Source organism: Megascapheus bottae, chromosome 3 (assembly GCF_031878675.1).
Source record: "Megascapheus bottae isolate mThoBot1 chromosome 3, mThoBot2.hap1, whole genome shotgun sequence".
In the NCBI taxonomy this organism is placed as follows: domain Eukaryota; kingdom Metazoa; phylum Chordata; class Mammalia; order Rodentia; family Geomyidae; genus Megascapheus; species Megascapheus bottae.
The window spans coordinates 85,270,362-85,284,667 of record NC_143511.1 but is presented as its reverse complement, the minus strand read 5'-3'; the positions used below and the strand labels follow the sequence as shown (position 1 = coordinate 85,284,667).

At 52.7% G+C, this 14,306-nt stretch overlaps 1 protein-coding gene across 8 annotated transcripts in view; it reads right to left on the bottom strand.

Annotated features, from left to right (window-relative positions):
• The window catches only part of Dnm1 (dynamin 1), a 42,514-nt gene that overhangs the window by 7,681 nt on the left and 20,527 nt on the right, over nucleotides 1–14,306 (bottom strand). For 6 of the 8 annotated variants that reach the window (XM_090330737.1, XM_090330730.1, XM_090330732.1 and 3 more), the window contains exons 11-17: nucleotides 9,715–9,801; nucleotides 8,661–8,731; nucleotides 8,404–8,455; nucleotides 8,190–8,201; nucleotides 5,066–5,179; nucleotides 1,669–1,778; nucleotides 244–355 (exon numbers count right to left, since the gene is read on the bottom strand). In XM_090330737.1, coding sequence (XP_090186863.1) covers nucleotides 244–355; nucleotides 1,669–1,778; nucleotides 5,066–5,179; nucleotides 8,190–8,201; nucleotides 8,404–8,455; nucleotides 8,661–8,731; nucleotides 9,715–9,801 — 558 coding nt within the window. The remainder of the gene's footprint in view (nucleotides 1–243; nucleotides 356–1,668; nucleotides 1,779–5,065; nucleotides 5,180–8,189; nucleotides 8,202–8,403; nucleotides 8,456–8,660; nucleotides 8,732–9,714; nucleotides 9,802–14,306) is intronic. The other 2 variants (XM_090330738.1, XM_090330734.1) reach the window with 1 other exon arrangement.

The following is a 14,306-nucleotide window of genomic DNA, read 5'->3' as shown; positions in this document are numbered from 1 at the left end:
CAGCCTTAAGCAGAAAAAGCCAAGCTAGAGCTTGAGTCTGGGTCTTCAAGTCCCAAGTATAGCACAAAACAAACAAATAATCTTCCACTGGAAGGTGGAAGAACTAACTCTGATCTCACCAGGGTAGGTGCGGGGGACAGGAATGGATGCTTGCTCTCTATGGGCCAAATAAAGGCTCAGGAAAAGGGCCTGGCTTGCCAGCAGCATGGTGCCTGCTTCCCCACCCCTCCCCACTCTGCTCACCCCCACGCGCTCAGGGTAGACGCCAGCCCGCAGGAAGGAGGCTTTCCAGCTGTCCACCTCTTCCTGGGTCTCACAGGCCAGTTCCAGCTGCCGGTAATCCTTGTAGACATTCCTGGGGAAGGCAAGAGAGAAATGAGGCAGTGTCCCACCTTTCATGGGAGTTAAGGGGGTGCATGGACTTCTCTCCCAAAGCCTCAGTTTACTCATCCAGAAGCCTCATTGTGAGGCTTCAGGGAAATGAGCAGTAAAATGCTTCAAAAAGGGACTTGAGCCTTCAGTGAAAGGGACACTCAGCCAGGCATGATGGCACATGCGTCCAATCCCAGCCCTCAGGAGGCTGAGGCAGAAGGACTGCAAGTTCAGGGACAGCCTGGGCTACATGGTAAGACTGTCTCAATAAAAATAAATAAGGGCCAAGAGTGTGGCCTAGTGGTACAGTGTTTGCCTAGCATGCACAAATACTCGAGTTCAATTCCTCAATACCACATACACAGAAAAGGTTGGAAGTGGTGCTGTGGCTCAAGTGGTAGAGCGCTAGCCTTGAGAAAGCTCAAGGACAGTGCCCAGGCCCTGAGGCTGGCGAAGTAAATAAATAAATAAATAACACAAGTTTCTGAGCACAGGGGCACACTTGTAATTCTAGTTACTTAGGAGGCTAAATATGAAGATTAAGGCTGAAAGCCAGCAGGAGGGTCCATGAGACCCTAAGCTCCTACTAACCACCAAAAAGCCAAAAATGGAGCTGTGGTTCAAGTGGTAAAGTTCTAGCCTTGATTGAAAAAGCTAAGGGACAGCACCCTGGCCTCAGCTGAAGTCCTAGAACCAGCAATAAATAAACAACCCACCCCAATTACCTGGATCTCAGGCCCCCCCCACTGGCACCACCCTCCCTGGCTTTCTGAAGATACTCCAGATGACAGCTTGAACCCTAGTCTCTGGGTAGAAGAGAGCTCCACTAGAGTCAGACTGGGACTGGGAGGTGGAAGAGACCTAGTCCTACTACCTGCCCCACAGGACACTGGGGACACGAAGGGACCAGGTCTGGCTGAGACTCTTCTCTGTCCCCAGTTCCTGATAGAGCAAATCATGGAGAGCTGAGAAAAAGGGAGGAGAGGGAAGCAGTGAGGGCAGGAAGGAAGAAGGGAGGGAGAGGTGAAGGAGGGCGGGGAGGAAGGAAAGAAGGAAAAGGGGAACAGAAGGGGAGAAGAAAGAAGAGAGGGAGAGAATAAGGGGAGGAAATTCAGATGTGGTGTCTAGCACACAGCAGAAAATCTGTCAAATGAATGACTTGCTCCAGGCAGGCCTTGGGGCAGCTCCCTCTCCTCCTCTCGCCTCTTCTTCCCTCTCCTCCTCTCCTCTACCAGGGTGGTTTGGGGCCTGCAGGGTATGGGCCCTCAGCAGCTCTGATCAGGGACAGGCAGGCACCTCTGCTCGGTGTTGAAGAGGGCAAAAATGTGCTTGCTTGACATGAAGCTCTTCTCCACGTCTCGCAGCTTCAGGTTGTCCACGGACAGCATATATTTCTTCTCCTTTTCCTGTGGGCAGGAGTGGGGTCTGAGTCACACTGCCATGCCTCAGTCTCTCCAGAGTAGCCTGGGTTCCTGGGCATTTGAGCCTCACACCACACAGATAAAGCCTGGTCACAGGGTCGTGGGCACATCCAGCCCCCATGGCTTCCCAGGGGCCCTCCATGTACACTGGAGCCCAAGGGGCTGGTGAGAAGGTGAGATTGAGTTGTGGGTCCCGCATCCTACCCTAAGCCTGTCCTGGAGGTGAGCCAGGCCTGCCCCAGGCAGGGCCCACTCATGTGTAAGCCTCTTTCACCCCTGCCTGGCCTCCTCAACTTCATTTCCTGACTGCAGAGACAGAGAGCCCCCCCCCCCAGGGCTGTCAGCCCTGCCAGCATCAAAGGACAGCTCAGCCGCTCCCCCCAGTCACCCATGTGTTAGCAATCAGAGTAGCACACAGCCTGGATGCCCAAGTGTGTGGTTGTGTGAGGCACAGGCAAGTCTGAATACAAATCTGACTGCTGTGATGTGTGCTTTCTACTTCTACAGTACCTAGGGGTGTGTGTGTGTGTGTGTGTGTGTGTGTGTGTACGTGCACACGTGTGTGAGGTGCCCTGCAGGATCACATCTCAGTGCCGTGTTTGTGTATCAGAACAGATGTGTGTGGCAACTGACAATGATATGTGTGTGCATGAGCTTGTCATGGGACCTACAGGATACAAGGTGACCTGCACACGCTTTCTTTGTGCTATCGGCTACATGTGTCTCGTGTGTGGAAAGCTATGAGGATCTGGGGACAGACACACATTAGATGCTCTGTATCCAGGGGAGGACTCAGGCTCTTGGGAGGAGGGAGCCCTGATGAAGCTCTAGGAGGGAAAGGGGGTTTCTGCTGCCTATACCCCACTAGTTCCTCTACGTCAACACTGAAAGAATGGTCTGCCTGAGGTTCAAAGAGTTTGAACACATCTCGGGCGGGGGGCTGGGTTTCGGGGGACCTTGCTCTCCTCTCTTGTTGTCCTGCCCACCCCTCTGCCCCTCACACAGGCCTGGCCCATGCAGTCACATAAAGCCTTCTTTATGCCAGGCGGGTGGCCGGGAGCCCCGGAGGGCGGCTGGGGGAGGAGAGGAGGAAGTTGCACACACGGCTAGGGAACATCTGGAATCATTTGAGGGAGGCCCTGCAGCGGCCGCCTCCCGCCCCACTTCAGGGTTGGACACTAGGTAGGAGCGGCCTCCTTCCCCCACCCCTCCCTTCCTGCCGGCCGGCCCCCTCCCCAGGCCCCTCCTCCCCAGCCCAGCTCCCGCTCACCCCTGCCACGTCAAAGGAGGCAGAAGAGGAATCGGGAGCAGAAGAGGGACCACAGCTGGCCAGTTGGGGCCGGGGGACATGGGGCTAGGACTAAGAGGGTGGGGGGTGGATCGCCAAGGGATGGGGCTGAAACTCCTGCTGGACAGACCCTGCTGCCTGCATGGACGAGAGGACACCTCCACTCCGTCTACCCAGTGTTTAGACTATCTGTTCAGGACTCGCAAATTGTACAGTAGTCTGCACATTGGTTAGGCTGGGCTGGGTTAGACCCTCGCTGCCACCGCCGCTGCTGGAGAGCTGGACTGACCCCACTGCCATCCCAGAACCGGAGCCTGGAGTCGGGGAAGGGCATTTGAGGGGCTCAGGGTGGGTTGGGAGGAGGTGTAGGGGGCACCCTGTGGTGAAGGCAGATAGGATATTGGGGGGGTGGCAGGAGGAAGATGGAGAAGACAGGGGTCAGCAGAGCTGAGGATGTGGATGGCTGCCGGTCTGCCCAGAGGGCCTCCCTCAGCCCAAAGATCAGAGGGAGGAGGGCGCCAGACCCCAGCAGAGCCCAGACCGACACCCTGCCCTTAAGGATCCCTGTGCAAAAATCCATTCACCGCCCTGCGATGCACCCCAACATTCACCCAGACACAACTGACATGTATCTGCAACTCCAAATGGTGGAGCTCACCCCCATATCCCAGGCACACAGCAGCATCACAAGCACATGCCCAGACACAATGGAGAGCTCAGCCACCCCCATCCTTACACCTCCAATGCATAACAAACCCCAAATATCCCCACCCCACCCGGATAGCCAAGCACAGACGCACACTCAGCACACATATTTACACCTCCAACACCCCCACCTACACCCTTATAGCATCCACAGCCACACACACACACACACACACACACTTCCCATTACTCAACCAGTTTTCTTTCACAGATCTAAACTCAAATGTCCAAATTAAAAAAAGACACCCCAGGCCAGCTCACAATGTTGTCCTGGCCAAGTGTAAGGAGCCACGATAGAGGAGCCCCAGAACCACGGGACAGGGGGCTGACTCAGGAGCCTGGCAGAGTTACAGAGCAGGAAGCCACCCCCACCCGTGCCCCACGCCACCTCACACTCCATCCCTTCCAGGGGCCCCTGGGCTGGGGTGGGGTGGGGGGGAGGCCAGGCTTGGGGTAATGAGGTCCAGATGGCTTGGCGCCCCCACCAATGATGACAGAGGACCCCGCCCAAGGTGGGGAGGTGGAGCCCTTGCCCAGGGCAGATTTGGGAGGGGACAGAGACCAAGAAGGGGACAACAGAGACTTAAGTCACAATCCCCCCCCCACACACACACCTGAGCCCTACTCCCCTGTGGAGAGCACCCTGTCTTCCAACAGACCTCCACAGGAAAACGAGGGTCCCTTCCCCCACTCCTTGGCCAGCTGGAGTTCATTACCACAGTCTCCCCCCCTACCCTCCCCATTCTCTCTGGTCACCTCTGGAATCCAGATGTGGAAGCCAAAAAGACTCATTCTTAAAGGGGACCAGCAACTGGGGGAGGGAGGTGGCGGGGGCTTCTGCGGGCCCCAGCTAGTGGGGAAGCGTTCTGGGTGGGGGCACATTGTGCAGGCCGCCATCACTCCTGGTCCCTTGGGCAGGAGGCTCCTGGAGTGCTCCCCGGAATAGCAGGGCTCAAAGGGCCTGGGGTGCAGGGGTTAAGCTGCACTGGTGTGTGTGTCATGAGCCTGTGGGGGCCACAGAAGAGGCAGCACACCCTGGAGCCAGAAAACAGGAAGGCCACTGGGGCTGGCGGGTCAGGGAGGGGCACCCAGCACCCTGACCACTCGTCCAGGTGCTCAGCTTCCTAGGCCTACCAAGACACACTCTCCTTCCAACCTGGCTGAGACATCAGCAGAGCACTGCGGCCACCTCCAGAGTCTCATGGGACTGGTTCAATGCCTGCCGCGTGGTCTAGTCCACTCCCAGGCCACCCCCCGACAACCAGTGGCCTCTCCTCACCTCGTCATCTTTATACCAGGACAGATTCTCGGCGGTCAGCACAAACCAGTATTCCTTGGAGCCCCCCTTCATGATGCCGATGTTGTTGATGGTGAGCCAGCCCTTCCGGATGACCTGGAGGGTGAGGGAGCGGAAGGTCAGAAGGCAAAGGCCAAGCTGTCCCAGGAGAGACTGGGACTGCCAAGGCATTCAAGAGCCCAGCCCCCCCAGACTCACAGAAGCTAGACTGGTGAGGGAGGATGGGGGCCAGGCCTGCCCTGCTTTGGACCACAAGAGAACAGAGTGGAAGACAGTGAAAGGCAGAGGTTAGCTCAAGATAAACAGCTTCTGACAGCCAGAACTCTAAGCTTTGATAGGGGATGAACTTTCTGTTCACTAAAAGTGTGCAAGCAGCCTGTACGGTGCCTCAGGTTTGTAATTCTAGCTACTTGTGGAGGAAGAGAACAGAGACCAGAGGATAGCAGTTCAAGACCAGCCCTGCCAAGGAAAATCCAGGAGGTTCCATCTTGACTAACGGCTGAGCTCAGTGACACACTTGCCTGCCATCCTAGCTACGGGGAACATAATGACAGGCTGCAGTGGTGTGTGTCTGACATTCCAGCAGTGAGTGGAAGGATAAACAGGAGGACTGTAGTCCAGGCTAGCTCAGGAATAAAATAAGACCCTATCTCAAAAAAGAAACAGCAGGGTGAGGTGGCTCACGCCTATAATCCTAGGTACTCTGGAGGCTGAGATCTGAGGATTATGGTTTAAAGCCAGCCCAGACACTAAAGAGCCTGAGACTCTTATCTCCATTAATCACTAGAAAAGGGGAAGAAGGGCTGTGGCTCAAGGGGTAGGTCATTAGTCTTGAGCTGAAGAGCCCAGGGTCAATACCCAGGCCCAGGGGTAGGGTGGTAAACTTGAGCTGAAGAGCTCAGGGACAGTGCCCAGGCCCAGAGTTCAAACCCCATGACCCACCAAAAAAAAAAAAAAGTCCTCTTGGGGTCTTCTTGACCCCTCAGGCTTCTTCGAACCTCAGTCTACGCAGTCAGCGGAGCTGGGGGCAGATGCCTCTCCTCTCCCACCCTTCCGATGGGATTTGCTCCATGTCTTGTCACTGTCACTGCAATTGAGTCCACCCCTGTTCCAGAATCTTACCAGCAGATCTCCCATCCTGCTCTCTGCCTGGCTTGTGGTCTCAGTCTTCCCTTGGCTCCTCCTAGCTCTGAATTCTTCTGAATTCTTCCCTGCTCATCTACCTCTGGGCTCTCTGGAGCCCCCGCACCTGTTGAGGCTCTCAGGGGGGCTGTGTGCTGCCTGCAGCCTCAGGATCCCATGGGGTGACAGGGGTAGCTCCGACTCCTTTCCAGACACCAGCATGGCATAGATTCCTGGAAGTGTTGGCTGAACTGGTTTGTCCTGAGACAGTTCATTCATTCATTCATTCATTCATTCATTCATTCATGCTTTAATCCTGCTGAGCACCTTCTCCATGTCAGGCATTGGATTTTCGGCTGAGGATTTGACTCGCCTCGCCCCCACTCTTTTTCTGGTGTCAATACAGGGCTTTAAACTCTGGGCCTCACCCAATCACTCAACTCTTTTGCTCTCAAGTGGTGCTCCACAACTAAAGCCATGTCTCAGGTTCAGATTTTTGCTGGTGATTTGGAAATAGGAGTCTCAAGGATTTTTGTGTTGTCAGTTGTGGGGCTTGAACTCAGGGTCCGGCTGCTGTTCTTGAGTTATTTTCTTTCTTTCTTTTTTTTTTTTTTTTGCCAGTCCTGGGCTTGAGCTCAGGGCCTGAGCACTGTCCTTGGACTTTCTCAAGGCTAGAGCTCTACCACTTGAGCCTCAGCACCACATCCGGCTTTTTTCTATGTATGTGGTACCAAGGAATCGAACTCGGGTCTTCATGCATGCTAGGCAAGCACTTTAACCACTAGGCCAAACTCCCGGCCCTTGAGTTATTTTCTTGAGGCTGGTCCTCTATCATTTTTTTTTGATTTTTTATTTATTTATTTTTATTGTAATTAGTAAAAGGGTTACATGATATTTGCCAGATAGAAGGTGCATTAATTCACATACATTGATACCCTTTCACAGGTCTTGGTCATTTTGAATCACAGCTATACTTCTAGTTTTCTGGTGGTTAATTGGAGATAAGAGTCTCCCGGACTTCCCTGCTTGGACTGGCATTGAACCACAATTCTTAGATCGCAGCTTCCTGACTAGTCAGGATTCTAGGTGTAAACCACCAATACCCAAGCCTTAAGGATTTGTCTGCCAGGTTGACTTTGAACCACAATTCTTAGATTTCAGCCTCCTGAGTAGCTAGAATTGTAGTGTGAGCCACTCATGCCTGGTGCAAGGAGGATTTAAGGATGAACAAGACGGGCTCAGTGTACCTTTCCTTGGGAGGCCTCTGGAATCCAGAAAAGAACTGGGGGGCCCAAGAGTGGGGCTTAGTAGTAGAAGGCTTGCCTAGCATGCACAAAGCACTAGGTTCGATTCCTTAGTACCACATACAAAGGGAAAAGCTGGTGTTGTGGCCCAAATGTACTAGCCTTGAGAAAGGACAAGGACAGTGCTTGGGCCCTGAGTTCAAGCCCAGGGATTGGCAAAAAAAAAAAAAAAGAAGAACTCTGAGGACCCTAGGGCACATATATTCCCCAAAGGTGGGACGAGGGCCACTGGTGGGTGTTGTTTCTTCAGAGAGCAGGAAGCCAGAAGCAGGATTTGCCTGTGGACTTTCCATTCATCCCTTTACTCAACCTCTGGTGGAGGTGGCTGTCAGCTTGCTAGGAACAATCTCTCACATCCACTCATGGAAACAGCCATCCACACATCCAGCCAACACAAGTTTACAGACACACTCCTAAGTGCCAGGGCCCCCACCCTTATGTGGTCTAGCTTTGCAGGTAGCTTGGCTCATGCACACAACATCATGGTGGATGGGAGCGTGCACGTGACGAGGCCTTGCTCTGGCCTGTGAGCAAATATGGAACACTCACTCATGTGCTAAGATGTGCAAGCGGCTCAAGCCAGGGACATCTTCTTGCCCCTGATGGACCCCGAATGCCAATGGACCCCTTCCTCCCCCTCTCTGTGCAAGTTAACCCCCACCCCCAGGCCTGGTACTCACCAGAATCTCATCCTGCAAAGAGGTAACCATAGCAATCACGAGAAGCATTGGGGGAGAGAGGAGAGAGGATTACTGAGACAGAGTGGGAGGCTTGTGGCTGGCAGATGACAGGGTCCTTGGCCCCCTGGAGACCCTTCCCCTCGGGGGAAGGGGGTTCTCAGAGCTCCATCTGGTCCCCTCCATCCCTCGGGCTGGGGCACTGGAGCCTACTCACCTGGTTCCCTGAAGCCTTCTTCTTATTCATCTGGTTGCTCCTCTGCTGAGCACTAATGAAAGAGTAGGGAGGAGTCTCAGAACTTTTGCTCTCAAAATACCCAGTTCCACTGCTCAGGGGGTTCAGGACCCAAAGGGTTATACTGGTAGGTCTGGGCCCTGCATATCTGCATCTGTGGGAGTACACACACACACACACACACACACACACACACACACAGGTTCACAGAATCGCCTCTGCTGCCCAAGAGCACTTACTTGGCAAAGCCTATGAAGTCCTCGTGGTTGGTATTCATGTATGCCAGCTCAATATCAATGAGGAGCATGACCTTGGGGTTCACAAGTCATCCAGCAGGCAGAAAAAAATAAAATGCCACATTGATAAACAATGTATAAACAGCTGGGAGAAAACTATTTGTGACATGCAGGGAAGGTTAGCTTCCCCAGCAGGCAGAAGTCCCCACAGGTAGGGCGCTGGTGGTTCACACTTTTAATCCTAGCTACTGAGGAAGCTGAGATCTAAGGACCTTAGTTCAGAGCCAGCCTGGGCATGATTTTTTTTCTTTCCAATTAATTACCAATAAACTAGAAGTGTGGGCTGGGATGTAGCTCAGTGGCAAAGTGCTTGCCTAGCAAGCGCAGCGTCTTGGGTTCAATCCCCAGTATCAAAAAAGAAAAGACAAAAAAAAAAAAATACAGTTAAAAAAAAAACCAACTAGGGGTGGAGCTGTGGTTCAAGTGGTAGAGTTCCAGCCTTGAACTAAAGAAGCTCAGGGACAGTGGCCAAGCCCTGAGGTCAAGTTCCAGTAGTGGTGAGCGTGTGCATGTACACACACACACACACACACACAAAACCTATATGCAGGCAAGGCGTGGTGGCTCAGGCCTGTAATCCTAGCGACTCAAGAGGCTGAGATCTGAGGATCACGGTTCAAAGCCAGCACAAGCACTAAAGTCACTGAGACTCTTATCTCCAATTTAACCACCAGAAAACCAGAAATGGCGCTGTGGCTCAAGGGGTAGGGCAGTAGCCTTAATCTGAAGAGCTCAGGAACAGTGCCCAGGCCCAGAGTTCAAGTCCCATGACTGAAAACAACAACAAAAAACAACTGACAAAAAAAAAACCCTAAATGCTCCCTAAAAAATAAAGCACAAAAGGGCAGGAGGCCTGGTTCAAGTGGTAGAGCACCCTCCCCAGCAAGCTCAAGACCTTGAGTTGAAACTCCAATATTTAAAAAAAAAAAAAGTCTAAAATGTCCATCTTCACTGTTTTCCCGTCATCAAAGGCCAGCCTGGTCGGGCGTGGGCTCACCTGGTCCTTGGTGCGACCCTCGCGCTCTCGGATGTGCGTGGTGACGATGCGCTCCATCTCCTCCCGCAGGCGCGGGTACTGCTGCAGCTGGGGAGGGAGGGGAGGCGCCGTGCACACGGGGGGCGTGAGCGGGGCACCCAGCCTGGGGTGGGAAGGGAGAGTCCCACGCTCCCGGGAGGCTGATGGCTCCATGCCAACCCCCTCCCCCAAGTGGCAACACGAGGGTCTTCCTGGGGCCGGGCTCTCTTGACTGGCCTGGCTGGGCAACCTTGGAGGGCAAGGGCAAAAGCGGGCCTGGCCTGGGGGAGCTTAGGTTCCAAGTGTTTCCCTGACCCTTCCTAAAGGAGGGGCAGCCAGCCAGGTGGGCCTCTCCAGGAAGAACTGGGGGTGGGGTGGGGGAGGAGAAGGGCCCAGGGAGCCAGCTGGCCTGGAGTCAAGCTGGGCACTGGCCATGGCCCTGGTCAGAGCTAATGGGGGCAGGAAGGGGCTGCAGGGGACACCAGCAATCACATCAACAGTCATGCAGGAGCCACAGGCACAGGCATGCGAGGGCGAAGGAGGACATGCCAAAGTGGGGGTGCAGCAGCATGAGCAGTGCCCCGCGGGGGCCTGGCTGGGCGCTGGGCCCTCTTCATACAGTCCACCCAGGTCTGCTTTCCCTTGCATGCTTCTGCCTGACATCACCATCCCCAGCCTAAGCTGACCAGCTCTTCGCTGGCCAGCCCTTGCTTCCCTAGGGCAGGGGGTTCAGCGGCACCCCCCACTTGTCCCCTAGTTATCCATCCCTTCCCCTCTGCCTGGGAGCCCTAAGCTCAGCCAGGCTCTGGAAGAAGCCTAGGTGATTTGCTGTACTGCAAGCTTCTGTTGGATGCCCCCCTCTTCCAGGAAGCCTGCCCAGATGGATCACTGAGAGCAGAGTTAGGAGCCTCCCTGGGCCACCCCCAGCCTCCTCATTCAACTAAGTAGTAACTGTCCCCAAGACAGGGGTGGGGCAACAAGGATGCGGCCAGACACACCGCGATGCTCAAAGAGGGCATGTGGAAGGAATGAGGGAATGGATGAAGGATGGATGTTTTTACCCTCCTTGCCAGGTTGGGCCGTCACAGAAGTCCTCTGCCCTCTGGCTTGTGACCAGCTCTTCCTCAGAGAGGGGAACTCGCTTAACTTGTGAGGGTCAAGCCCACCCACGGGGAAGTCCAGTCGGCTGTCTCCCTGCTCCAAGTTAGGACAGCTTTGCCCCCCCCACCTCCTTGTCCCCCTCCTTGTGCTAGTACTGGGGCTTGAGCTCAGAGCCTTGCATTCTCACTTGGCTTTTTTCTACCCAGGGCTGCCCCTTGGGCCACAGCTCCACTTCTGACGTTTCGCTTATTAATTGGAGCTAAGAGTCTCACAACCTTCCTGCCTGAGCTGGCTTCAAACTGTGATCCTCACATCTCAGCTGCCTGAGTACTTAGGATTACGGGCCTGAGCCACCGACACTTGGTTTCTTGGTCCCTTTCCCTCTGCTGGATTAGGCCCCTCAGGTGTGAAAATAGCTGGAGTTGTACACCTGAGTGACAGGGGGCAAATCTCAGGTCAAGATGGAGACTAGAGAGCTGGAAGGGGGGTTGGGACAATAAGGAGCAACGAGAGGATGATGGGAAAGAAAGCGGCACCTTGGATGCCAGCCCAGAAAAGGCTGGTGTGAACGGATATCCACATCCCACAATCCTGTGCTTACACCGTGGGTATGACTGAGGCAGCTATGGCTGGGGGCAGCCCGAGACCAGGGGTTAGAAATGCGGGATGGAGTGTTGCAGTAAGGACCAAGCAGGGACTGCTGTTCTTGCGGTCTCTGAGCCTGGGCAGTAACCCAGGACTAAGTCACAGCCCCCAGGTCTTGGGGTGGTCCCAGGGCTCCCTCCCAAGGCAGGGATACTGACAAGGCTGGAGAAGGGACCAATTTGCCAAAGAGCATGACCAACTCTCCCACGAACCGCCTGGCCCCCTACATTGTCTCGTTTTCCTCTTGTCACACCTGACAACTCGGCCTCAGCTCCTTTGAGTTCTGCTCCTTTGCGCATCTTTTTCCATTCTGGCTGCCTCTGAGCATTTCCAGGACTTTTAGCCAGGTTTTAAAATAAAACTTTTCTCTCTTGGTTCTTTACTAAGTGGGCAGTCAGACTGCAGCTCACTGGCCAAGTGGTCAAGGACACAGCTCTTAGAGCCATGACATTCTTGGGTTCAAAGCCAGCCCTTGCTTGCCAACCCTTCCTTAGAAAAGCTCTGGAAAGCTTGGGTACCATGGCACATGTCTGGAAAGCTTGGGTACCATGGCACATATCCGTAATCTTAGCACTTAAGAGACTGAGGCAGGACAATCATGAGTTTAAAGTCAGACTGGGTGACAATGGGAGACCTTATTAAGAAAGAAAAGAAAAGGGAAAGAAAGAAAGAAAAGAGCGAGCAGCTAATTTCTCTGAGCCTATTTCTCTGTCTGCCAGGTCAGGTAGTAATGGTACTTTCCCTCTTAGGATTGTTGTACCTAGCATTAAACTATAAATTTCACCCAGAGAAGAAAAAACAAATTAATCCCAGCAGGGCTAGGAGTACTACGAGTTTGCTATTTGTCAAAGCCTCTGGCAGGAATGGCTCAGTAAGCTTAGAAAATGGAAAACATGGGGAAGAAAAAAAATACAAATAGTTTTGGCCTACTGAAAAAATTCATTACTGTCCATTTTTAAAAAGCCAAACATATATCTCCCTCTTTGAGTCAAAGTTTTTTTTTTTCAGTACTTTTTTCCGTTTTGTTTTTGTGCTGATACACAGGCTTATCTCAGGATGTCCGGCTCGCCCTCAGCCTACAGCTCTGATTTCTGTTTTATTGATGGCTCACTGTAGAGAAGAGTCTCACAAATCTTTCTGCCCCAGCCGGCTTGGAACTTTGATTCTTAGATTTCAGCCTCCTCAGTAGGTTGGATTATAGATGTGATCCACCAGCACCCAGAAGTTTTGTTGGCTAATCTTTCTATTCATGAAAATCATACGTGTAAAAGACTTAATCATGAGGAAAATCTGGGAAGTAGAAAGGAAATATTTCCTCTGTTCTTGTTCCTTTGTCAAAATAATAAAAAATGTAGTTGTATGTGACACTGGAACACTGGAATTTTATCATTCAATGTATATTTATTCCCCGCTCCACCCACCAAAATACGGTCTTTTCTGCAACCTGCTTTTCCCCTCATAGTTCATTAGAGAGGAGCCTGTGTGTAGAAGCTATACGGCATGCCCTCTGTCTTCCACTGTCTGTGTAAAGCTTAGCTGTCCATCTTTGTGTATGTATGTGTCCCTGTACCAGGACTTGAACCCCAAGCCTTGTGCTCTTTTTTCCCATTTGAATTATTATTTTATATGATCAGGGGCACAGAAGCATTGTGCCTTTTGTGTCCCTGCCCTAAGAGTATCCTCTGTTGGTCTCACTGTGTGTGAATGCCTGGCGTGAGCTTTGTGCTCTTGCTTGGCTTTCTTGCTCACAGCTGGCATTATACCACTGGAGCCGTGCCTTCAGCTCAGCGGGGTGTTATGTCTGTTAATTGGAAGTGGCATCTTGCAGACTGCCTGGCAGTCTTTGCCCTCATTCCTCACATCCCAGTCATCTGAAGAGCTGGGGTTACAGGTGGGACTGGCTGACTAGTAATGAGTGATCAGGCAAAAAAAAAAGGAGGAGAAGGAAGAGCTGGAGCACCCTGAATGTTGACAGAGTGCCAACTGCACAGGTCATGCCATTTGCTTCAGTGGAACACAATCCAGCAGTCAAGTCATGGACTAGCATGGGTCCCAGTGGCTTACACCTCTAATCTTACCTACACAGGAGGCTGAGATCTGAGGATCATGGTTCAAAGTCAGCAATTCCCTAAGATTCTTTTTTTTCCCCCAATCCTGTCCTTGGGCTTTCTCAAGGCTAGAGCTCTACCACTTGAACCACAGTACCACTGCTGGCTTTTTTCTATGTATGTGGTACCAAGGAATCAAACCTGGGTCTTCATGCATGCTAGGTAAGCACTCTACCGCTAGGCCAAACTCATGGCCCCTCTAAGATTCTTATTCCCAATTAACCTCCAGAAAACTGGAAGAGGCACTATGACTCTAATGGAGTGCTAGGCTTGAGCAAAAAGAGCTCGGAAACAGTGCCCTTGAGTTTGAGCCCACTGACCACCAAAAATAAACCAACGAACTCCTCACAGGACCAGTCTCTACACATGAACATACAAAGACTCTGGGCTGAGGGCATGGCTCAAGTGTTTGAATTGGTCTGGACTCTAGTACATAGTGCTCCACAGAAAAAAATCAGAGTGAGGGGCTGCTGGGTTAAGCCTGTAATCCTAGCTACTGGGGACACTGAGATCGGAAAGATTGCTGTTTGGAGCCAATGGGGCCTCTTCTCAGCAAAAAGTTTGGTGAGATGGTGCATGCTGTTTTCCTAGCTATTTGAGGAGCCCAACAGGTAGATTGTGCCCAGGTGCATGCTTGGGCAAGAAGCAAGACTAACTCAAAAATAACCAGCAGAAGACAGGGCTGGAACGGTGAGTCGGAAGTAAGAAGTGCTTGTGTAG